Source organism: Lynx rufus, unplaced genomic scaffold, assembly GCF_022079265.1.
Source record: "Lynx rufus isolate CCGP_SWC_20201006 ecotype Redwood Valley unplaced genomic scaffold, mLynRuf1.p SCAF_30, whole genome shotgun sequence".
NCBI classification, from domain to species: Eukaryota; Metazoa; Chordata; class Mammalia; order Carnivora; family Felidae; genus Lynx; species Lynx rufus.
In genome coordinates this window covers 4,250,917-4,277,105 of record NW_025814846.1, presented here as the reverse complement: position 1 = coordinate 4,277,105, position 26,189 = coordinate 4,250,917, and the positions used below count along the sequence as shown (strand labels likewise).

The window sequence follows — 26,189 nt, the reverse complement described above, 5'->3', positions numbered from 1 at the left end:
CATAGTTCACACACTGCATTTATTTCTCTTTTGTTTCTTAATGTAAAACAGTACCCCTATCTCTGTTTCCCAGGATTTTGACTTTTTAAAAACTCCAAACTAGTTTCTTATAGAATGTCCAGAAGTCTGTATTTTTCTATACCCTATATTTTCTATAAACTGCAAAGGTCTAATTTGATTGAGGTTAAATATTTGTGGCAAAATTACTTAGGTTACATTGTGCACTTCTTTTTGTATCCTATCAGGAGGCACATAAAGTCAGTTTGTACCATTCTTAGTGATGCTAACTTTGATCAGTTAATTAAGGTGGTGTTTGTCAGATAGCTTCATTGTAAGATATATTTTTTCACTTATAATTAGTAAGCAATCTGTGGATGAAACATTGAAATTATTTCAATATTTTTTTGTGAACAATCTTTTATTCAATAGTATTGATGTATGCCTGAAACAGGACATTGAGATTACAAACTACTGGTTTGTCTAATTCTATTATTCCTCCTAACATTTATTAGCTGGCATTCTTCTGCAATGAAGGGCTTTCCTTAGTCTACCTATCTCCCATAAATTTTTATTTATTCAAAGTGTTGTATTCAATACAGTATTTATTGTTTTTGATTTTTATTTTGACTCTAGATTTAATCAGTGTCAGCCTTTTCAAGCAGGTTCCTGTGCCCTTGTGACATGACCATATTAGTACTTGAGGTCTTCTTTGCTTACAAAGGTAAAATTTTCCGAGGCTTACCTTGTATTTCCCTTGCTTAAGACCTGGAATCAACCATTTCTCTAAGAAGCCTTGGTAGTTTTGAAAAGTCAAGATACTGTAGAAACAAGGATCTGGGCATTATGTGTGTTCACTGCTTTTTTAGAGTAGAAGCACTTCAAGACTGGTTCAGTGGATTCTGGGAAGATGGCGGCGTAGGAGGACGCTGGGCTCACCGCGCGTCCTGCTGATCACTTAGATTCCACCTACACCTGCCTAAATAACCCAGAAAACCGCCAGAGGATTAGCAGAACGGAGTCACCGGACCCAAGTGCAGACGAGAGGCCCACGGAAGAGGGTAGGAAGGGCGGCGAGGCGGTGCGCGCTCCACGGACTGGCGGGAGGGAGCCGGGGCGGAGGGGCGGCTCGCCAGCCAAGCAGAGCCCCCGAGTCCGGCTTGCAAAAGCGGAGGGGCCTGACGGACTGTGTTCCGACAGCAAGCGCGACTTAGCGTCTGGGAGGTCATAAGTTAACAGCTCTGCTCGGAAAGCGGGAAGGCTGGAGGACAAAGGGAGGGTGAGCTGCGGAGCCCCCGGACGACAGAGCTCAGTTTGGCGGGGAACAAAGGCGCTCGCCAGCGCCATCTCCCCCGCCCATCCCCCAGCCAAAATCCCAAAGGGAACCGGTTCCGGCCAGGGAAATTGCTCGCTCCACGCAAACACCCAACTCTGTGCTTCTGCGGAGCCTCCGGCAGCAGATCTGACTCCCTCCCGCTGCCACAGGGCCCCTCCTGAAGTGGATCACCTAAGGAGAAGGGAGCTAAGCCTGCCCCTCCAGCCCCCGTGCACCTTGCCTACCCACCCCAGCTAATACGCCAGATCCCCAGCACCACAAGCCTGGCAGTGTGCAAGTAGCCCAGACGGGCCACGCCACCCCACAGTGAATCCCGCCCCTAGGAGAGGGGAAGAGAAGGCACACACCAGTCTGACTGTGGCCCCAGCGGTGGGCTGGGGGCAGACATCAGGTCGGACTGCGGCCCCGCCCACCAACTCCAGTTATACACCACAGCACAGGGGAAGTGCCCTGCAGGCCCTCACCACACCAGGGACTATCCAAAATGACCAAGCGGAAGAATTCCCCTCAGAAGAATCTCCAGGAAATAACAACAGCTAATGAGCTGATCAAAAAGGATTTAAATAATATAACAGAAAGTGAATTTAGAATAATAGTCATAAAATTAATCGCTGGGCTGGAAAACAGCATACAGGACAGCAGAGAATCTCTTGCTACAGACATCAGGGGACTAAGGAACAGTCACGAGGAGCTGAAAAACGCTTTAAAGGAAATGGAAAACAAAATGCAAACCACCACGGCTCGGATGGAAGAGGCAGAGGAGAGAATAGGTGAACTAGAAGATAAAGTTATGGAAAAAGAGGAAGCTGAGAAAAAGAGAGATAAAAAAATCCAGGAGTATGAGGGGAAAATTAGAGAACTAAGTGATACACTAAAAAGAAATAATATACGCATAATTGGTATCCCAGAAGAGGAAGAGAGAGGGAAAGGTGCTGAAGGGGTACTTGAAGAAATAATAGCTGAGAACTTCCCTGAACTGGGGAAGGAAAAAGGCATTGAAATCCAAGAGGCACAGAGAACTCCCTTCAGACGTAACTTGAATCGATCTTCTGCACGACATATCATAGTGAAACTGGCAAAATACAAGGATAAAGAGAAAATTCTGAAAGCAGCAAGGGGTAAACGTGCCCTCACATATAAAGGGAGACCTATAAGACTCGTGACTGATCTCTCTTTTGAAACTTGGCAGGCCAGAAAGAATTGGCACGAGATTTTCAGGGTGCTAGACAGCAAAAATATGCAGCCGAGAATCCTTTATCCAGCAAGTCTGTCATTTAGAATAGAAGGAGAGATAAAGGTCTTCCCAAACAAACAAAAACTGAAGGAATTTGTCACCACTAAACCAGCCCTACAAGAGATCCTAAGGGGGACCCTGTGAGACAAAGTACCAGAGACATCACTACAAGCATAAAACATACACACATCACAATGACTCTAAACCCGTATCTTTCTATAATAACACTGAATGTAAATGGATTAAATGCGCCAACCAAAAGACATAGGGTATCAGAATGGATAAAAAAACAAGACCCATCTATTTGCTGTCTACAAGAGACTCATTTTAGACCTGAGGACACCTTTAGATTCAGAGTGAGGGGATGGAGAACTATTTATCATGCTACTGGAAGCCAGAAGAAAGCTGGAGTAGCCATACTTATATCAGACAAACTAGACTTTAAATTAAAGGCTGTAACAAGAGATGAAGAAGGACATTATATAATAGTTACAGGGTCTATCCATCAGGAAGAGCTAACAATTATAAATGTCTATGCGCCGAATACAGGAGCCCCCAAATATATAAAACAATTACTCATAAACAGAAGCAACCTTATTGATAAGAATGTGGTAATTGCTGGGGACTTTAACACCCCACTTACAGAAATGGATAGATCAGCTAGACACACGGTCAATAAAGAAACAAGGGCCCTGAATGAGACATTGGATCAGATGGACTTGACAGATCTATTTAGAACTCTGCATCCCAAAGCAACAGAATATACTTTCTTCTCGAGTGCACATGGAACATTCTCCAAGATAGATCATATACTGGGTCACAAAACAGCCCTTCATAAGTTTACAAGAATTGAAATTATACCATGCATACTTTCAGACCACAACGCTATGAAGCTTGAAATCAACCACAGGAAAAAGTCTGGAAAACCTCCAAAAGCATGGAGGTTAAAAAACACCCTACTAACGAATGAGTGGGTCAACCAGGCAATTAGAGAAGAACTCAAAAAATATATGGAAACAAACGAAAATGAAAATACAACAATCCAAACGCTTTGGGATGCAGCGAAGGCAGTCCTGAGAGGAAAATACATTGCAATCCAGGCCTATCTCAAGAAACAAGAAAAATCCCAAATACAAAATCTAACAGCACACCTAAAGGAAATAGAAGCAGAACAGCAAAGGCAGCCGAAACCCAGCAGAAGAAGAGAAATAATAAAGATCAGAGCAGAAATAAACAATATAGAATCTAAAAAAACTGTAGAGCAGATCAACGAAACCAAGAGTTGGTTTTTTGAAAAAATAAACAAAATTGACAAACCTCTAGCCAGGCTTCTCAAAAAGAAAAGGGAGATGACCCAAATAGATAAAATCATGAATGAAAATGGAATGATTACAACCAATCCCTCAGAGATACAAACAATTATCAGGGAATACTATGAAAAATTATATGCCAACAAATTGGACAACCTGGAAGAAATGGACAAATTCCTGAACACCCACACTCTTCCAAAACTCAATCAGGAGGAAATAGAAAGCTTGAACAGACCCATAACCAGCGAAGAAATTGAATCAGTTATCAAAAATCTCCCAACAAATAAGAGTCCAGGACCAGATGGCTTCCCAGGGGAGTTCTACCAGACGTTTAAAGCAGAGATAATACCTATCCTTCTCAAGCTATTCCAAGAAATAGAAAGGGAAGGAAAACTTCCAGACTCATTCTATGAAGCCAGTATTACTTTGATTCCTAAACCAGACAGAGACCCAGTAAAAAAAGAGAACTACAGGCCAATATCCCTGATGAATATGGATGCCAAAATTCTCAATAAGATACTAGCAAATCGAATTCAACAGCATATAAAAAGAATTATTCACCATGATCAAGTGGGATTCATTCCTGGGATGCAGGGCTGGTTCAACATTCGCAAATCAATCAACGTAATACATCACATTAACAAAAAAAAAGAGAAGAACCATATGATCCTGTCAATCGATGCAGAAAAGGCCTTTGACAAAATCCAGCACCCTTTCTTAATAAAAACCCTTGAGAAAGTCGGGATAGAAGGAACATACTTAAAGATCATAAAAGCCATTTATGAAAAGCCCACAGCTAACATCATCCTCAACGGGGAAAAACTGAGAGCTTTTCCCCTGAGATCAGGAACACGACAGGGATGCCCACTCTCACCGTTGTTGTTTAACATAGTGCTGGAAGTTCTAGCATCAGCAATCAGACAACAAAAGGAAATCAAAGGCATCATTATTGGCAAAGATGAAGTCAAGCTTTCGCTTTTTGCAGATGACATGATATTATACATGGAAAATCCGATAGACTCCACCAAGGGTCTGCTAGTACTGATACATGAATTCAGCAAAGTTGCAGGATACAAAATCAATGTACAGAAATCAGTTGCATTCTTATACACTAACAATGAAGCAACAGAAAGACAAATAAAGAAACTGATCCCATTCACAATTGCACCAAGAAGCATAAAATACCTAGGAATAAATCTAACCAAAGATGTAAAGGATCTGTATGCTGAAAACTATAGAAAGCTTATGAAGGTAATTGAAGAAGATTTAAAGAAATGGAAAGACATTCCCTGCTCATGGATTGGAAGAATAAATATTGTCAAAATGTCAATACTACCCAAAGCTATCTACACATTCAATGCAATCCCAATCAAAATTGCACCAGCATTCTTCTCGAAACTAGAACAAGCAATCCTAAAATTCATATGGAACCACAAAAGGCCCCGAATAGCCAAAGGAATTTTGAAGAAGAAGACCAAAGCAGGAGGCATCACAATCCCAGACTTTAGCCTCTACTACAAAGCTGTCATCATCAAGACAGCATGGTATTGGCACAAAAACAGACACACAGACCAATGGAATAGAATAGAAACCCCAGAACTAGACCCACAAACGTATGGCCAACTCATCTTTGACAAAGCAGGAAAGAACATCCAATGGAAAAAAGACAGCCTCTTTAACAAATGGTGCTGGGAGAACTGGACAGCAACATGCAGAAGGTTGAAACTAGACCACTTTCTCACACCATTTACAAAAATAAACTCAAAATGGATAAAGGACCTAAATGTGAGACAGGAAACCATCAGAACCTTAGAGGAGAAAGCAGGAAAAGACCTCTCTGACCTCAGCCGTAGCAATCTCTTACTCGACACATCCCCAAAGGCAAGGGAATTAAAAGCAAAAGTGAATTACTGGGACCTTATGAAGATAAAAAGCTTCTGCACAGCAAAGGAAACAACCAACAAAACTAAAAGGCAACCAACGGAATGGGAAAAGATATTTGCAAATGACATATCGGACAAAGGGCTAGTATCTAAAATCTATAAAGAGCTCACCAAACTCCACACCCGAAAAACAAATAACCCAGTGAAGAAATGGGCAGAAAACATGAATAGACACTTCTCTAAAGAAGACATCCAGATGGCCAACAGGCACATGAAAAGATGTTCAGCGTCGCTCCTTATCAGGGAAATACAAATCAAAACCACACTCAGGTATCACCTCACGCCAGTCAGAGTGGCCAAAATGAACAAACAAATCAGGAGACTATAGATGCTGGAGAGGATGTGGAGAAACGGGAACCCTTTTGCACTGTTGGTGGGAATGCAAATTGGTGCAGCCGCTCTGGAAAGCAGTGTGGAGGTTCCTCAGAAAATTAAAAATAGACCTACCCTATGACCCAGCAATAGCACTGCTAGGAATCTACCCAAGGGATACAGGAGTACTGATGCATAGGGGCACTTGTACCCCAATGTTCATAGCAGCACTCTCAACAATAGCCAAATTATGGAAAGAGCCTAAATGTCCATCAACTGATGAATGGATAAAGAAATTGTGGTTTATATACACAATGGAATACTACGTGGCAATGAGAAAAAATGAAATATGGCCTTTTGTAGCAACGTGGATGGAACTGGAGAGTGTGATGCTAAGTGAAATAAGCCATACAGAGAAAGACAGATACCATATGGTTTCACTCTTATGTGGATCCTGAGAAACTTAACAGGAACCCATGGGGGAGGGGAAGGAAAAAAAAAAAAAAAAAGGACGTTAGAGTGGGAGAGAGCCAAAGCATAAGAGACTGTTAAAAACTGAGAACAAACTGAGGGTTGATGGGGGGTGGGAGGGAGGGGCGGGTGGGTGATGGGTATTGAGGAGGGCACCTTTTGGGATGAGCACTGGGTGTTGTATGGAAACCAAGTTGTAAATAAACTTCATATAAAAAAAAAAAAAAGACTGGTTCAGTGAATAGAAGCTTTGTTGTTTTGTTTTTTAAATCATTAGCTCATATGGCATTAATTCAACTTAACTATTGTAGGCTTTTTATCTTAAATTTTATATCATCTCTTTTTCTTACACCATAAATTTTGTCTTTTGATAATATTATTTAATTTTTGTTTTATCCTTGTGATATACATTGCGGGGAATAACTTTAGAAATACCCTTAGCCTCTACTGATGGGTTAAGGCAAAAAGATTTACAAAGCCATAGGATGCTCACACCCAAGTTTGAGTAAACAAGATTAAGTAAATAAGTATAAGGAGGGTAGGGCCAGGGCCACGAGGATAGAGAGGTTGGGGCAAAGGCCCCATTACAAAGGTACATGAGGTAAACAAGAATAGGTATTCAGGGTGAAAATACCCCCCAATTTAGTACTATAGCAGAAAGCTGCTTTCACAGAAGGAAGGACCAAATTAGGTAAATAGGTAAATAGGGCTATAGACCTCTGCAGGTGAAGATGCCCAGAGAGGAACTAATTAGCAAAAGAAAGGTGCCTTGTTAACCCTGAGGTTGAAGGCTCTGTCATATCCCCTAGGCTGGCTAAGATAAACAGACATGGGGCCTCCTGTCTGCTGTTAACATCCATCTGGCTGGTGCCAGGATTTTGGTTTATATTGATACAAACCCCTAACACCATATATCATCAAAACCCCTTCCCTCATGCCCATGAGTTAATGTTCATAGATTCATTGTCTCTTTGTGCATGCCCAATCACGTCTGTAAGCCTTCTGATCTTAATAAATACGGAGCAAGGTCCCTTATTCAGGGCTACTGTCTTTTGCCAGACATTAACCATCTCTTGCATTTTAATCCTGTGTCCACTCTCTTGCTGGACAAGAGAGAACTTTAGATCCAGAGTTTATGACAATACATAAACACAAAATGGTTTCAAATTTATTTATATTATTAATAGTGTTAGTAAACCTACTGAGTGATGTTTACTACTTTTTTTGTAGCTTGTCCTGTTTTCAGAATATATCTCATTAAGGATAAGTCAGAGGATCGTGTTTATAAGTTAGGTGAAATAACTTGTCTTTGTTTTATCAATTTGATAGACTTAGATTCATTTGCCTTTTTATCATCAACTTTAGGGTTTGTAATTCTTGACTCAATTTTACTTTTTAGGTATGTAAAACATTAATATGGCTCAAAAGTAAAAAGCATTCAAGGAGATGGACTTAGAGGAATGTAGCTTTCATCTATATCCCTTCTACTGTATTCACCACCCTGTAGTAATCATTTTCATTCTTTTTTTTCTTTTGGACAGTTGTACCTCTTAATGCCCTTCATTCATCTCCCTCCCACCTTCCCTCTGACAAACACCAGTTTGTTCTCTATATTTAAGAGTTTTTTTTGTTGTTGTTTTTTAGATTCCACATGAGTGAAATCATGTAGAATTTGGCTTTCTCTGATTGATTTATTTCACTTAGCATAATACCCTGTAGGTTCATCCATGTTGTTTCAAATGGCAGGATTTCATTTTTAGGGCTGAGTAATATTCCATTACACACACACATATCCATCATATATAAATATCTATATCTATATAGCTATATCTATATCTATCTATCTATCTATACATACATGTATTCCATATGTACATGTATTCCACATATACATGTATTTATATTCCACATATTTATATATTTCATATCTTTTTTTATCTATTCATCTATGGATAGCCCTTTGGGTTGCTCCCATACCTTGACTATTGTAAATAATGCTGCAATAAACATGGGGCTGCATGTATCTTTTTGAATCAGTATTTTCATATTGCTTGGTTAAATCCACAGTAGTGGAGTTACTGAATCATATGATAATTGTATTTTTACTTTTTCAAGGAACCTCCATAAGGTTTTCCACAGTGGATGCACCAATTTACATATCCACCAATAATGCATGAAAGTTATTTTCTTTCCACATCTTCACCAACATTTGTTATTTCTTGTCTTTTTGATACTAAACATTCTGAGAAGTGTGAGATGGTATTTCATTAGGGTTTTGACTTGTATCTCCCTGATGGTAAAAGTGATATTCAGCATCTTTTCATGTGTCTGTTGGCCATATGTATGTGTTCTTTGGAAAAATGTCTATTCAGGCCTACTGCCCATTTTTCAATCAGATTGAGGATTGTTAGTGTTGAGCTGTATGACTTCTTTATAAATTTCGGATATTAAATCCATATCAGATTAATATGTTCTCCCATTCGCTAGGTTGGCTTTTTGTTTTGTTGATAGTTTCTTTACTGTGCTTGTTTTAATAATACCTTTATTAAAATATATTTCACATTCCATACAATTAACCCTTTATTGTTGTTTTATCTTAGTATATTCACAGAGTTGTGTAACCATCATCACACTCTAATTTCAGATCATTTTCACTACTCCAAAAAGAAACCCCATAGTAGTCACTCCCCATTTCCTCCCATGTCTCCACATGCCAGCCCTAGGCAACCACTAATCTACTTTCCGTCTTTATAGACTTCTCTGTTCACATTTTATATAAATGGAATCATATAATATGTGGCTTTTTGTATCTGGCTTCTTTCACTTAGCATAATATTTTCAAAGTTCATATTTGTTGTAGCATGTATCAGTGCTTCATTTCTTTTTATCCCTGAATAATACCCCATTGTATGTTTATGCTACATTTAATTTTTTTCATTTATCAGTCGATGGTCTCTGGGTTGTTTCCACCTTTGGGCAACTATGAATAATAGTACTTTGGATATTTGTGTATATGTTTTCATTTCTCTTCAGTATATATATAAGAGTGGAATTTCTGGGTCATATGGTAAGTATATATATAAGAGTGGAATTTCTGGGTCATATGGTAACTCTATGTTTAACTTTCTGAGTCATTCGTTTTTTTTTCTAATTAATTACTTAATTAATTAATTTTTAAATTTTCATCCAAGTTAGCATATAGTGCAACAATGATATTAGGAGTAGATTCCTTAATGCCCCTTACCCATTTAGCCCATCCCCCCTCCCACAACCCCTCCAGAAACCCTCTGTTTGTTCTCCATATTTGAATCTCTTATGATATGTCCCCCTCCCTGTTTTTATATTATTTTTGCTTCCCTTCCCTTGTGCTCATCTGTTTTGTGTCTTAAAGTCCTCATATGAGTGAAGTCGTATGATATTTGTCTTTCTCTGACTCACTAACTTTGCTTACCATAATAGCCTCTAGTTCCTATCCACGTAGTTGCAAATTACAAGATTTCATTATTTTTGATTGCCAAGTAACACTCCAGTGTGTGTGTGTGTGTGTGTGTGTGTGTGTGTGTGTATACACACATATATATACATATACCATATCTTTATCCATTATTCCACTGATGGACATTAGGGCCCTTTCCATACTTTGGTTATTGTCAATAGTGCTGCTATAAACATTGGGGTATATGTGCCCCTTCGAAAGAGCACACCTGTATCCCTTGGATAAATACCTAGTAGTGCAATTGCTGGGTCGTAGGGTAGTTCTATTTTCAATTTTTTGAGGAACCTCCATACTGTTTTCCAGAGTGACCACACCAGTTTGCATTCCCACCAACAGTGCAAAAGAGGTCCTCTTTCTCCACATCCTTGCCAACATTTGTTGTTGCCTGAGTTGTTAATGTTAGCCATTCTGACAGGTGTGAGGTGGTATTTCATTGTGGTTTGATTTCTATTTTCCTGATAATGAGTGATGTTAAGCATTTTTTAATGTGTCTGTTAGCCATCTGGATATCTTCTTTGGAGAAGTATCTATTCATGTCTTTTACCCATTTCTTCACTGGATTAATTGTTTTTTGGGGTGTTGAGTTTTGTAAGTTCTTTACAGATTTTGGATACTAGACCTTTATCTGATATGTCATTTGCAGATATCTTCTCCCATTCCATCAGGTGACTCTTAGTTTTGTTGATTGTTTCCTTCACTGTGCAAAAGCTTTTTATTTTGATGAGGTCCCACTAGCTCATTTTTGCTTTGGATTCCCTTGCCTCCAGAGATGTGTTGAGTAAGAAGTTGCTGCAGCCAAGCTCAAAGAGTTTTTGCCTGCTTTCTCCTGTAGGATTTTGATGGCTTCCTGTCTTATATTTAGGTCTTTCATCCATTTTTAGTTTATTTTTGTGTATGGTGTAATAAAGTGGTCTAAGTTCATTTTTCTGCATGTCCCTCTCCAGTTTTCCCAGCACCATTTGTGAAGAGACTGTTTTTACTCCATTGTTGTTTATTTCCATTCCATTGATATTCTTTCCTGTTTTGCAAAGATCAGTCAGCCATATGATTGTGGGTCCATTTCTGGGTTCTCTATTCTGTTCCAATGATCTAAGTGTCTATTTTTGCACCAGTACCAAAGTATCTTGATGATTACAGCTTTGTAATACATCTTGAAGTCCAGGATTGTGAGGCCTCCAGCTTTGGTTTTCTTTTGCAAGATTGCTTTGTCTATTCAGGGTCTTTTCTGGTTCTGTACAAATTTTAGGATTGTTTGTTTTAGTTCTGTAAAGAATGCTGGTGTTATTTTGTTAGGGATTGAATTGAATATACAGAGTGGTTTGGGTAGCATAGACATTTTAACAATATTTGTTCTTTCAATCCAGGAGCATGGAATATTTTTCCATATTTTTTGTGTCTTCTTCAATTTCTTTCATAAGCTTTCTATAGTTTTCAGTGTATTGGTCTTTCACCTATTTGGTTAGGTTTATTCCTAGGTATTTTATGTTTTTTACTGCAATTGTAAATGGAACCTATTCCTTGATTTCTCTTTCTGTTGCTTTACTATTGGTGTATAGGAATGCAACAGATTTCTGTACATTGATTTTATATCTTGTGACTTTGCTGAATTCATGAATCAGTTCTAGCTGTTTTTTGGTGGAATCTGTTGGGTTTTCCATGTAGAGTATCATGTCATCTGCGAAGAGTGAACGTTTGACCTCCTCCTGAACGATGTGGATGCCTTTTATTTCTCTGTGTTGTCTGATTGCAGAGGCTAAGACTTCCAATGCTATGGTTGAATAGCAGTGGCAAGAGTGGACATCCCTGTCTTGTTCCTGACCTTAGGGGGAAAGCTCTCAGTTTTTCCCCACTGAGGATGATATTAGCGTTGGGTCGTTCATATATGGCTTTTATGATCTCAGGGTATGCTCCTTCTATCCCTAGTTTCTTGAGGACTTTTATCAAGAAAGGATGATGTATTTTGTCAAATGCTTTCTCTACATCTATTGAGAGGATCATGTGGTTCTTCTTGTTTCTTTAATAGATGTGATTTAACTCATTGATTGTTTTGTGGATGTTGAACCAGCTCTGCATCCCAGGTATAAATCCCAGTAGCTTGTGGTGAATAATTTTTTTAAATGTATTGTTGGATCTGGTTGGCTGCTATTTTGTTGAGAATTTTTGCATCCATGTTTATCAGGGAAATTGGTCTATAGTTCTCCTTTTTAGTGGCGTCTCTGTCTGATTTTGGAATCAGGGTAATTCTGGCTGCATAGAAAGGGTTTGGAAGTTTTCCTTCCAGTTCTATTTTTGTAATGGCTTCAAAAGGATAGATGTTAATTCTTCTTTATATGTTTGGTAGAATTCCCCTGGAAAGCCATCTGGCCCTGAACTCTTGTTTTTTGGGAGATTTTTGATTACTAATTTGACTTCTTTACTGGTAATGGGTCTGATGAAATTTTGTATTTCTTCCTGTTTCAGTTTTGGTAGTTTATATGTTTCTAGGAATTTGTCCATTTCTTCCAGCTTGCCCATTTCATTGGTGTATAATTGCTCATAATATTATCTTATTATTGTTTGTATTTCTCCTGTGGTGGTTGTGATCTCTTCTCCTTCATTCTTGAGTTTATTGATTTGGATCTTTTCCTTTTCCTTTTGGATCAAACTGGCTAGGGGTTTATCAACTTTGTTAATTCTTTCAAAGAACCAGCTCCTAGTTTCATTGATCTGTTCCATTGTTTTTTGTTTTTGTTTGTTTGTTTGTTTCAGTAGCTTGGATTTATTCTCTAATCTTTATATTTTCTGTCTTCTGCTGGTTTTGGGTTTTATCTGCTGTTCTTTTTCAGCTCTTTAAGGTGTAAGGTTAGGTTATGTATCTGAGACATTTCTTCCTTTTTCAGGAAGGCCTGGATTGCTATATACTTCCCTCTTATGGCCGCCTGTGCTGCATCCCAAAGGTTTTGGGCTGTGGTGTTATCACTTTCATTGGTTTCCATGTACTTTTTCATTTACTCTTTAACTTCGTGGTTAGCCCATTCATTCTTTAGTAGGATGTTCTTTAGTCTCCAAGTATTTGTTATCTTTCCAAAATTTTTCTTGTGGCTGACTTTGAGTTTCACAGCGTTGTGGTCTCAAAATATACACGGTACAATCTTGATCTTTTTGTACTTGTTGAGGGCTGATTTTTGTCACATTAATTGTTCTATTTGGAGAGTGTTCCATGTGCACTGGAGAAGAATGTGTATTCCACTGCTGTAGGATGAAATGTTCTGTATATATCTGGTAAGTCCATCTGGTCCAGTGTGACATTCAAAGCCACTGTTTCCTTGTTGATTTTCTGTTTAGATGATCTGTCCACTGTTGTTAGAGGGATGTTTAAGTCCCCTACTATTATGGCATTATTATCAATGAGTTTCTGTATGTTTGTGATTAACTTATTTACATATTTGGGAGCTCCATGTTTGGAGCATAAATGTTTACAATTGTTAGACCTTCTTGGTAAATAGACCCCTTAATTATTATATAATGCCCTTCTTCATCTCTTGTTCTAGTCTTTATTTTAAAATCTAGATTATCTGATATAAGTATTGCTACTTTGGCTTTCTTTTGGTGACCGTTAGCATGACAGATAGTTCTCCATCCCCTTATTTTCGATCTGAAGGTGTCTTTACACCTAAAATGGGTCTTGTAAACAGCATATAGATGCATCTTGTTTTCTTATGCATTCGGTTACCCGATGTCTATTGATTGGAACATTTAGTCCACTGAGGTTTAGAGTTAGTACCAAAAGATATGAATTTATTGCCATTATGTTGCCTGTAGAGTTGGGAGTTTCTGGTGGTGTTCTCTGGTTCTTTCTAGTCTTTGTTACTTTTGGTCTTTTTGGTTTTGTTTTTTCATCTTTTCTCCCCTCACAGAGTCCCCCTTAAAATTTCTTGCAGGGATGGTTTAGTGGTCACAAACCCCTTTAGTTTTTGTTTGTCTGGGAAAAGTTTTTTCTCTCATTCTATTTTGAATGACAGCCTTGCAGCATAAGGAATTCTTGGCTGCATATTTTTCTGATCCAGCACATTGAATATATCCTGCCACTCCTTTCTGGCCTGCCAAGTTCCTGTGGATAGGTCTGTTGCAAACCTGATCTGTCTTCCCTTGAAGGTTAAGGACTTAAGTGATCATGTAGAAGCAGCATTTCAGGGATTATGGCAAATCACAACACACATCTGGCACCAGTCTTCACCCTTAGCATCCTTGTTCCAACACCAGTGACTATGGTTGTTCTTCAGGGTCTTTTGGGATTTTTGCCTGTCGGGAGGTGGCACAGCCTCTAACAAATGTTATCCTAGCAGGGGAACCGCCTCTCCCCATGTGGCCCAACGACCCCTTGGACCTTGATCTCTGCTGCTGGGGACTTGTGCTTCCTACCAGTGCACCACCAGGTATTGAGCTAGAGAGTTTCAGACTCTGCACTCCCCCTGTTTATAGTCTTAGTGGAATTTAAAACCTCTCCTTTCTCCTTTCTCCCTTTTTTGATTTCCATCCCTTGTGGCTGTTTCCACTCTTCCTTTCTCTCCAGCTGCTTTTGGGGGGTGGGTTGCTTTTCCGATACTCTCCCCCTGTCTCCATCCTCTCCCCATAAGCAAAACAGCTCCCTGCCTTCCATGGCTTCTCTCTCTCTCAGTTCACCTCTCAATACCCTGTACCTGCTGAGTTCTATGGTTCAGGTTGTGCAGATTATTGTGCTAATCCTCAAATCAGTTTTCCAGGTGTACAAGATGGTTTAATGTTGATATGGTTGCATTTCATGGATGAGAGACACAAAAAAAATCTTTCATGCTGTTCCACCATCTTGGTCACTCCTTGAATCATTAGTTTTTTATTTATCTTACTGTGTGTTTAATTTGACAGAAGAAAATATGTGTTTAATATTTTCACATATTCTTTTTTTAATGTTTATTTATTTATTTTGAGATAGAGAGTATGTGAGTGCATGAGACGGGGAGAGGCAGAGAGAAAGAGAGAGAGAGAGAGAGAGAGAGAGAGAGAGAGAGAGAGAATCTCAAGCAGGTGCCACACTATCAGCTCAGAGCTCAGTTGGGTTGCTTAATCTCAGGAACCATGATATCATTACCTGAGCCAAAATCAAGAGTCAGGCACTTAACTCACTGAGCCAGCCAGGTGCCCCAATATTCTTATATATTCTTATTTCCCTCATTTTCTTTTTACATAAAAGTTATCATACTAATATAATGTTTTAAACTTTGGGTTTTGTTGCTGTTGTTGTCTGACATATAACCTCAAATTTGTAATGCATCTTGGAAATCACTACAAAAGAAGTTCACAGATATTTTCCTAATTATTTTTAGGTTGTAGAATGCTACATTATTTGAATAGACCATTATCTACTCAACTAGTCCCCTATTGTTGGACACTTTTGTGTTTCCAACCTTTTGTTATTAAAAAAATATGCTGCGATGATGAACCTTCTACATATGCTATTTGGTACTTGGGGAGGTGTGTCCTCAGAGTAAATGTCTAAAAGTAGAATTGCTTGGCACTGGGTAAGTGAATATACAGATTTGTTAGATATTGTCAAATTCTCCTCCTGTCGTATATATTGCATTAACACCAGCAATGTAGTACAGTATCCATTTGCCCCAATGTCTCATCAACAGAGAATACAGTCATGCCTTAGGTTTTTCCCAATAAATGGCATCTCAGTGTAGGTTTAATTCGCATTTTTCTTATATGAGTGAACTTGAGCAGTTTTTCATATATCTAAGTGTATTTGTCTTTCTATTTCTCTTCCTTGCGTGTTTGTGTCTCTTGTTCCTTTTGTTCTAGAGTTTTGAAGGACCAAAATTCTTGAAATAAGGCAGCAGTCAGCGTTTGAGTGCATGGTAGCAGGTGCTTCTCACTAACTGCTGGTAGGATAATTCTCATCTGAGTCCCTGCCTCCCAAAACATACAAGACTCTTAGAATGTCAGAGCAGGAATAATCCCTTAAGATTAGCTAGTTCAGTCCCCTCATATTAGAGATGAATAAACTGATGTCCAGAGAGTGGGAGGGACTTTCTTTAGTTCAAACAAAATTAGTGTCAGTGTGGAACTTGAACTCAATTTCTCTTTCCCCCAGGGCAGCTTCAAATTAATATGCAAATGATTTATGTATTGATTGTTGTACTTTTACTGAGATTATCACAAACAACTATTTGGGAAGAAACTGCTCTTAATGTTCTGTATTAGCCCAAATTGGAAACATTGGCAATAAATGTAAAAGGCATCCTCTTGTTAATTCTGCCTATTTATCTTCCTTAGTGTATTTAATGCTCATTTGTTATAGAAGTATAAAAATACATAGACTGTCAGAGCTCCATTGAATCTTGGTGGGATCTCATTATGTCATTAGGGAAACCTGAGATCCAGTGATGCAGAATTTATCATAGGGGGAGACCAAGAGGATCATTTAGTCTGGAGCCTCAACTTTACTAGGGGCTTCAAGTTTAGGTATTTGAGATCCTCTTCAAATGAGGTTAAAATGTATAATTACTGTACTTTTGTAACTTTGATGATAGCTTTATTTTTTAACAGACACTCTTAAAATGCATCATGATTTTTCTAAGCTTGTCTCATTTCTGTACTTTTAAAAATATCAGGAGGAGCCTTGAGAGTGATCTGCTCATGATCATCAAGAAAGCCAGTAGCAAAACGGAGCACCTGTGTGGTTCAGTCAGTTAGGCAACAGACTCTTCAGCGGGCTCAGGTCAACATCTCATGGGTTAGTTCATGAGATTAAGCCCTGTGTTGGGCTCTGAGCTGACAGTGTGGAGCCTGCTTGGGATTCTCTCTCTCCTCTCTCTCTCTGACTCTCTCCAACTCACGCTTACACTGTCTCTCTCAAAATAAATAAATAAACTTTAAAAAAGGAAGCTAGGAGCAGAACTAACACCAGAACACAGGTTTGTTGACCCCTAGACAGAGTGCTTTCTGCTGCACCATACTGCTTCACAAGAGCTACTTGCTGTACTTTTACAAGGCACGTCAACTTACTTTTATTCCAATCATTAAGCTCTCTGGCCAAAAAGCACCACCACCCCATGCCACTTAAACCCACTATCTTGGAGCTCATCACCGGGCCTACTCTTTCAAATACTTGTCTTTCCTGCTTGCCATACTCAAGCAAAGAGTTGACCACAATCCTAATAATAACTCCCATTTCTTCAGAATCTTCTATGTGCCATGCACTTTACCTGTGTTCATTCAAATCCACAGAACAGTCTTGCATAGTGGGCAATACTATTCTCTTTTTAGAGATGACTAAAGAGAGGTTAAGAGGTTTATCTAAGATAGTACAACTAAGTAAGTGGTAGCTGGTATTTGAAACCAAGTTTATCTGACTGCAAAGTCTGTGTTCAGTCCAATTCACCTCATGTTACCTCTTAACTGAGATGCACGATAAGCCTGAGAGGATATATACAAGGTTCAAGATAAAATCATCTTCATAGAGCACTCAGCCTTCCAGGATGAAACAGCTGGTGGCTGGGACTTAATGAGTTGATAAACAGTTCCTCTGAGGTACTACCCTATGGGCCAGTCCTTTAATAGCAACTCCTCCTGAAAATCCAGAAGTTACTTACTTGACCAAGTGTCTTATAATAAGTTCCAGCATCTCTCGGTTCTTTTCAGGTAGCTTATATACCAAGGAATGAATAGCTCCCAGCCGGTAATCCAGGTTGTCAGACTCTGAGATAGAACAGAGAGAGACAGTTTTGCCTTTTGGGCAACTGTATCAAGTAAACTCTCTCTCTCTCTCTCTCTCTCTCTCTCTCTCAATCTCTCTCTCTCTCTCTCTCTCACACACACACACACACACACATGCACACAAAGACAATTAGAGACACAAAGAGACAAAAAGAGACACAGAGATACATAGGCACTATGAAATAATGGTAAAGAGAGACCAAGAAAAAAGACTGAGATGGAGAGCAAAAGACTAAAAGACAAAGAGACCAAAAGGCAAAAAGAGAGATAAAAACAAAGAAATAGGCCTATAAAGTTGAAGTAGACGACAGAACAGAAAGATGAGAACATAAGACTATCTCTGAGGAAGTGTGAGTTCTAGGTACAGCAGGTTGTTCCCAAAGTTCTGCATGTAAACTTCCACTGGAAACCCTTGCCCACACATCTTCTTATGGTGATGGGGATATGCTCTTTCTCCGGGTTCATGTGAAAATCACTGAGACATCTCAGAGTAAAGATCAAAGGTCCCTTGCCTCCACAAAAATTCATTATGAGGACGAGTCCTATGAATCTTTTTCCTGCACACCACAGAGGGTACCAAGCAAGAGAAAGGTCATGTAGAGATAGGGACAGATGCTCATACATACAGTGGCCTCAGCCAAAATTTTTAATACTTATTCAGCTGCCAAACATTTTAGGGTGATTCTTTATGTCTCATTTCCCATGCAATGTTTCACCTTAACCCTCAGGTTTATCATCTAGAAAATGTGATGCTAGCACTAACAGATTAGGAGCATTAATTCACAGCACAATTGAAAAGCATTTGAAAAGGCAAAGTGATGAAAAAAAGCTAAAACAGCAACTGTAAGGGAACAATTTTGTTGTCTCCTAGTAACATAAGCCAATGCTCTTGTTCTGATAGAAGAGGCATAGTCAATAAAGCCCTCATACCTGTTACATTCCTCATATTAGCCAGTTTTGTCCAAACTACTCAACTTACATTGATTTATGAAAAATAATAGAACATTTGAGTTAGACAACAAGTAGGAAGACTCTCATTTAGCAGTGGACACAATCTGTGGATGTATTTTTGTTTTCTCCCCTCACTTTCCCTCAAGCAGTCTTCTAGGTTTATTGCTATGAACATTATTAAGAAGGCAAGACAACACAATTAACTAGTAACATAAATACTTACTGGCAGCAGAGACCAGCTCTTTGTGAAGTCTGTAGGTCATGACAGGTTCAGAAAGATTCCTGAAATAAAGGAACACTGTAAGTTCCTTTGGGGAGGGAATAGCCAGGCCTTGGATTCTCAGTTTTGTGGGCAGCAAGGCTTAAGTTTCTGAGCCCCATAGCTTAGTGTGACCATATACATTTCTCTCTTCACCTGAAACTTTGTCAGAGGAATCCTAGTTACTAGTAATTCAATGAAAAACCTGCAAAAGTATAGGCAAATTAGTCTAGTAAGGTCTCCCAATTAGTTCTCAAAAGTGAAAGGAGTTTCAAACCAGTTCTGAAAAATTCCAAAGTAGGCCCACTCTGAATTCTGCTATAAAGTTCTTGCAGTTGGATAGTTCTTTAGTTTTCAAAGTGCTTCATATCTGTCCTACCATCTGATCCTTCCAATGATCCTGTGAGATGGAGCAGTTATTCCAGTCCCAGTTTAATGGAGGAGAAAATTGAGGCCCAATAGATTTCTTTATTTGGTAAAAAAAAAAATGACTGAGCACCTATGGGTACCTAGCATTGTGCCAGATGTTGGGGATCCAGCGATGAGTAAGAGAGACCCCAAACCTCCAAGGAGCTAACAGTCTAGTTGAGAAGAGTGTCATATACAAAACTTTCAATGTAAAATGACCAGTGTGATGATAAAATAAAGGTAGGTGGTGGGTGGCTCAGAAGAAGTAATTCACTTATAATAATAGTAAAGTCTTCATTGTTCTAAGCAATGTGCATATATTTACTAATTTAATCCTCATACCAACTCTGTAAGGTGCATATTGTTATTATTTCCATTTGTATGAAATGGAGATTCCTCCATGTATGATGAGGAAACTGAGGTTCAGAGAAGTTTAATTTATCCAAGACTACACATGCCTAGTAAATGGCAGAACTAGTCAGTCTGTCCTGAGTCTATGCTCTTAATCACTGTTATACTTCCTCCCACTGTTATTATTGTAGTAATCCAGTTGAGAGTTAATAAAGGCCTAAACAAAATTAGTGGCATCAGGGATAGAAAGAAATGATGAGAATTATTTAAAAGACATTAAAGACAGAACTTCTTCAATCATTGGGTATACTGGTGAGGGAGAAAGTCATCTGGTTTGGAAGACTGGATAGAATAGAAATTTATTCAGAAGGAAGTGTAGATCTAAGCTAGAGGGACTTTTAGGATAGCCAAAGGGAGATGTCTATTAGGCAGATGGAAGGAGTTCCTTCTAAACTTGAGAAGTGGAAATCACAAACCTAGGTGAGTGACTAAAACCATGAGAACAGATACCACTGCTCAAGGAGAGATGACCAAGTCACAGCCAATAGCTACATGAGGACTTTAATTTATTATTTGTCCAGAATAGTGTATAAAAAAGAAATGGAATTGAACCAGTCATCAGAATATAAAAAATTTGAGATATTTCACATAAAATCCATTATTTTCTAACACTACTGAAAAACTGAACGAGTTGGCTATATTGGGCCTATATGGTTATTTGTGGAAGTAAATAATATTGCTTATTATACATAAACAAAGGTATCACTATGCAAATACAGGTTCAATATGTAATGTGTTTAATATGAAAGGAGTCTGCTTCATTCATCTTCACATCCTGGCCCCTGTGGATATTTGAATTTTCCCTCCCTCCAGTATAGCAAAAAGAGGGGAGAGTCCTGGAATATATCAGGTAGAAAGTCCATAAAGGGACTGCTAAAATGGTTGAAAAGGTGTGAGGAAAGCCAAAAGCAAGAGATACAGTAGAATCCAAAAGAAGATAATGTTTCAAGGAGGGCTTGGTAACACCTCCAAATGCTACAAAGAAATCAAGTAAGGTAAAGACTGACAATTGTCCATTGTGTTTAGCATTGAAGGAGTCACTAGTGACCTTGGCAAGAGCAGCTTCAGTGGAGCAGAGTTGGTGGGAGGGAGACTGCAATGGGTTAAGGGGTAAACTAGGAGGTTAAGAAGTAGAGACACTGAGTGTATATTACATCATATACTGAAGCTTGAATAGGAAGACATGAAGTATCTCTCTTATTAGGCAATCTCATCCAAGATCCTGCCTCCAATTGTCATCTATATTGTCAATGATTCACAATTTTTAGCTCAAGCTCAGAACTCTTATCTGAGTTTATTCCCATATATGCAATGCCTTGCTTAATACCTTGTTCTGATTTCTTCAAAGACACCCAAATTTGAAATATCTAAAACCCAACTTGCCATCTCCCTTACATTTAGTCTTTTTCTTGTGTTTCTCAAATCACTGAATGTATGACCACCATTTGGTTGTATGGGTCAGAAACATGGAAATCATTCTTTTATCTCCCTCTCCCCCATTCTCATATCTAAATTTACTCCCCAAATTTCTTTATTATGCTTATTTCTACAAATCGATATTCCTATTCCCTACTTCAAGAAGAAGCATCATCTTTTTCATGGACCACAGCAATAGCCTGCTAATTGGTTTCTACCTCAACGTATTTTGATTCCCTATAATCTGATCTCTATATATTTTTTTTCAAAATTCAAACCTCATCGTGTAACTTGTTTAAAATCTCTCAATTTATTCCCATTCTTTTTAAAATAAATCCATACTCCAATTCTTAAAATGTCCCATACAGCCTTGCAATGTCTGGCTCCCACACATCTCTCCCTCCCTCTCTACACTCAGTACTCCACCTATACTAGTACATGTGGTTTCTTGAAGGGGTCATCCCCTCTTTTGCTTCAAGGCCTTTGCACATGCAGTTCTCTTTGTCTGCAACTGCCTCCTCCCAGTTGACTCCAAATTATAATTTAAACCTCAGTTCAAACAGACAACCAGAATACAACAGGTCTTCCTGTTGTAAGCCTTCATACCACCTTGTGCCTTCCCTTCAGAGTACTTATTATAGTTTGTTATATTTGTATGATTACCTGTTTTTTTTTCTGCCCCTCACTGGATTATAACCTTTTTAAATTCAGAGATCACATCCATTCACAATTGTATGCCTCCTGCTTAGCACCATGCTAGACATAGACTAGCTATACAGGAAATGTTTACTGATCCAGTAAATGGTAAAATGAATAAATGAAAAAAGACACAAAGTCAAAGAGATGTGCTTTATGGTACCATATTTATATGCTGAGAAGAAACAGCCAGTCGAAAAAGAGACATTAAAAATATAAGAGAGAGAGGATAGTTTTTGGAGTACTTTTCTGAAAATGTTAGAGATAAGGGTTGAGCTAGGTACCTATAACACAGATGGAAGAGGCCCTCTTTGAAAATATTAATGTATTTGAGAAACTTAATGGGTGTTGATTGGCTCATGCATATTAAAGGCCCATACATAAGTCTTAAGGAAAAATCTCTTACTAGGGGTATTGCTCATTCAGGCTTTAAGGCCTGACCCTCCCATCTTTCAAAAGGGCCACACTGGTTATTATGGGATGAGCTGGGAAACATATAATGTGTGGATGTATTTAACCTATATAAATCTTTGAAAAAACTTGACTCCTTTGAAGAAGGCTAAAGACAGAATCATTTACTCTCACTATTATCATCATCAGTATTCTAAAAACATACATAGTAGAGTGCTCTCTATCGTCACTAAAATTACCCAAGTAACTCCAAGGAGGCCATAACCCCTGGGGGTAGGAAATAGAGGAAAAAGATGCTCCAATATAAGTGGCCTACAAGTCATAGATACTTAGGTTCAAGTAATATGAGCTGTGAGCATGGATAGTACTAAATGGGGAAGGGGATGCCTTTCAATTTTCTCATCTATAAAATAGTATGGTACTACCTACCTTATAAGATTATTGTAAAAAAATGACATTGCCCATGTAAGCAACTAGAACACTGCTTAGCACTGAATAAACCCTCGGACAACAGTACCTTTCTTCTTTTGCAGATGCAGGAGAAATACTCCTGGAAAAAGCATCCATGTTTATATAAAGTTCTAAGATTATACTACAGCAGGAAGTCATTTAACAGCAATATCTGAGACCCAATTTATTTTGGATTAATGATATTCAAGTATCTATCTTAATGTCTGAAGAGTACAATAATTGAAAAAAAAAGACATTTATTTAATAAAGTATGGTACATAATATTGCACATAAAGAATAGTAAGAAATGAGTGAGTTTAAATGTATATGTCCCAAATACTTTTACACAATATAAATTTATGGCAATTAACTAAATGATATATTCATTACCATCGCACATCCCCATATATTGCTGATAAGGTAAATTTTGTTTTCCTACTTCTGTCAATTCATTCAGTTTTAACATTTTTATGGTTGTACTTTCTTGTTTTTTTTTATTTCTATTACATGGATTAAAGCATGGAATATGGCATATAAACATACAAACACATGTATTGTTTGTGTAAATGCAATTTAACGTTTCAAAATAGTTATTATTCACCAAAACATGTTAACAACCTTGAATTGTCATAAATCCTGATATTACTAGTGAGCACATTGTGACAGCATTACATCTATGCACAATGGGCAAACTTCCATTATTTTAAGGGTATGAGTTTTAAAATAATCATTTCCCTAAGAAAAAGCAATTTTTCAATAACAATCCTATTATTTTGATCCTTCACTTGCGTAAATTCCCAGATTAAATGTCTTCTAATGCACATTCCTTGTTTTGACAGAAATCCTTTTCACTCTTTTTTTCTTTAGCATTCCTATCCAACCTCCAGAAACTATGACCACATAAGCTCCAATATCCACCCAGACAAATTTCATCAAGTGTGAAAAACAAAGTTCCAAATCATATCAGGCATACCTGAGGTAGAATTTCAAGGAGCTGGTAATTGTCTTAATGTCCCAGTCACTATAATGAAAATCAACATCTCCTGGACATTTAGGATCTATTTGAGAAAAAAAAAATATGAAAAAAGTTAATGTTCCAAAAGTTCTTACTTTTTACCCCTTTAAAAGAAAAGTAAAGTTCATTAATTAAAATATGATTATGTTACCCAGTTTTCAAGAGATGAAAACTTTGTACAACAAACGTCTTTGATGCCTCAAAAATTTCCTTGCATTCCAGTCAGTCATGTAAGAAGTGTGGAAGTCATCTCTTCTACCCACACAACAAGAAAAAAGGTGTAATAAACCAAAAATCAACTCCTCTTAGATCTATCAGAGAACTGAGGTCATTGAACTACTGTCCCCAAACTGAAGAAATAGACAGGCATATACAGAAAATCAAAACTTATTAGAGCAGGAGCCCAGGAGCAGAAAATTCCTTGGGAACCAGTACAAGTTTAGGAAAACCTAATCTACAATTGATGAATTGCTAGAGGTTCAGTGTGGACAGGTTTGAGAGTTAAAAATTCTCAGGGGGCCTGGTCCTATGGGGACTCCCACACTTTTGTGAATTTTACTTCCAGGAGCCCTATCAAGTTCTCATGGTGAAGATGTGAGAAAAATTTACTCATGTTTCTGTGCTTCTGAGAGGGCAAAAGAGGAAAAGTAGCTCTTTAAAAAATATGCACAGCACATTTCATTCTTCTTAGTGAAGCCTACCATTAAGAGAAACTATTTTACCAGATCCTAATATGATGGGGTTTTACTAGAACTTAACTGAACTAGGAAAATGAAAATACCCAACTCCATACCTGGACTGCCTTCCTGTCTAAGGGGAAAAACCGAAATCATACTGAGAAGTACTTGTGAAGGTCACTGGCCATCGGCAGAGACTCACTAAAAGACATAATGATAGGATTATAGAATGTTACCCTTCCCCCCCACAAATTACCACAACATCAATAGTCCTCCTGAATAGTAACAGGGGAATGCAACTAAAAGAACGGTGCTTCTTAGATAATATTTAAGAAGTCTCTAGGGAAAACCGAAGACAACAGAGGAAATAAAAACAAGGTCATCAGAGATAACTGTAGCCTCTGACACATATGGTTACAGCAAACATAAATACAGGCTAAATTCTAGCAGCTAAACAAAACCTCACAGGATAGGCTTATTCACTTCAGTTCTTTTTATCATTACATCGTGTAAAGCTTACAACAAAAATTGTAAGACATACTAAAGACAAAAGACCAAAACAAAAACAAAAACAAAAACAAAAACAAAAACACAGTTTGAAGAGACATAGCATACCAAGCATCAGAACCAGGCTCAGATATGGCAGAGATGTTGGAATTATCACACTGGGAATATTAAACAAGTATGATTAATATGCTATGGACTGTAATGGATAAATGGACAACATAAAAAAGGAGATAAACTAGGTAAGCAGAGAGATAGAAGCTTTAAGAACCAAAAGGAAATTCTAGAAATCAAAAACACCATAACATAAATGAAGAATTCCCTTAATGAGCTCATCTATGAACTGCACACAGTTGAGGAAATAATCAGTGAGTCTGAAGAAATGTCAATAGAAATTTTTTTTCAACGTTTATTTATTTTTGGGACAGAGAGAGACAGAGCATGAACGGGGGAGGGGCAGAGAGAGAGGGAGACACAGAATCAGAAACAGGCTCCAGGCTCCAAGCCATCAGCCCAGAGCCTGACGCGGGGCTCGAACTCACGGACCGCGAGATCGTGACCTGGCTGAAGTCGGACGCTTAACTGACTGCGCCACCCAGGCGCCCCAGAAATTTTGAAAAGAAAAGAGGAAAAAGAAAGAAAAAGAATATCCAAGAACTGTAACATAATAACAAAAGGTGTAACATACATGTAAAGGGAATATCAGAAGAAGAAAAAAAAAGGAATAGCAGAAATATCTGAAATAATAATGATTGAGAATTTCCCCAAACCAATGATAAACATGACAGCACAGATCCAGTAAGCTCAGAAAACACCAAGCAGGTTATACACCAAAACAATCCACACTTAGGTATAACATATTCAACTAAACAAAATCAAAGACAAAACATCTTGATAGAAGTCAGAATGAAAACAAAACCAAAAACAAAAATGATCTTGCCAAAGTTGGAGAAGGATAAGAATTACATCATACTCATCTTTCAGAAACCATGCAAACAAGAAGAGAATGGAGTGAAATATTTAAAGTATTCAAAGTAAAGAAGACCAGCCTGAATTCTGTACGCAGTAAAATTATCTTTTAAAAGTGAAGGAGAAATAAAGACTTTCAGATACAGAAATATGGAGGAACTCTGTCAACGGTAGACCTGCCTTGCA

General features: G+C 38.2%; 1 protein-coding gene across 1 annotated transcript in view; it reads right to left on the bottom strand.

Moving 5' to 3' along the window:
* Positions 1-26,189, bottom strand: part of OPHN1 (oligophrenin 1) — a 593,683-nt gene that overhangs the window by 166,479 nt on the left and 401,015 nt on the right. Inside the window, exons 16-18 of the mRNA XM_047092574.1 lie at positions 23,812-23,896; positions 19,011-19,069; positions 17,713-17,818 (exon numbers count right to left, since the gene is read on the bottom strand). Of these exons, the coding sequence (XP_046948530.1) occupies positions 17,713-17,818; positions 19,011-19,069; positions 23,812-23,896 (250 nt within the window). The remainder of the gene's footprint in view (positions 1-17,712; positions 17,819-19,010; positions 19,070-23,811; positions 23,897-26,189) is intronic.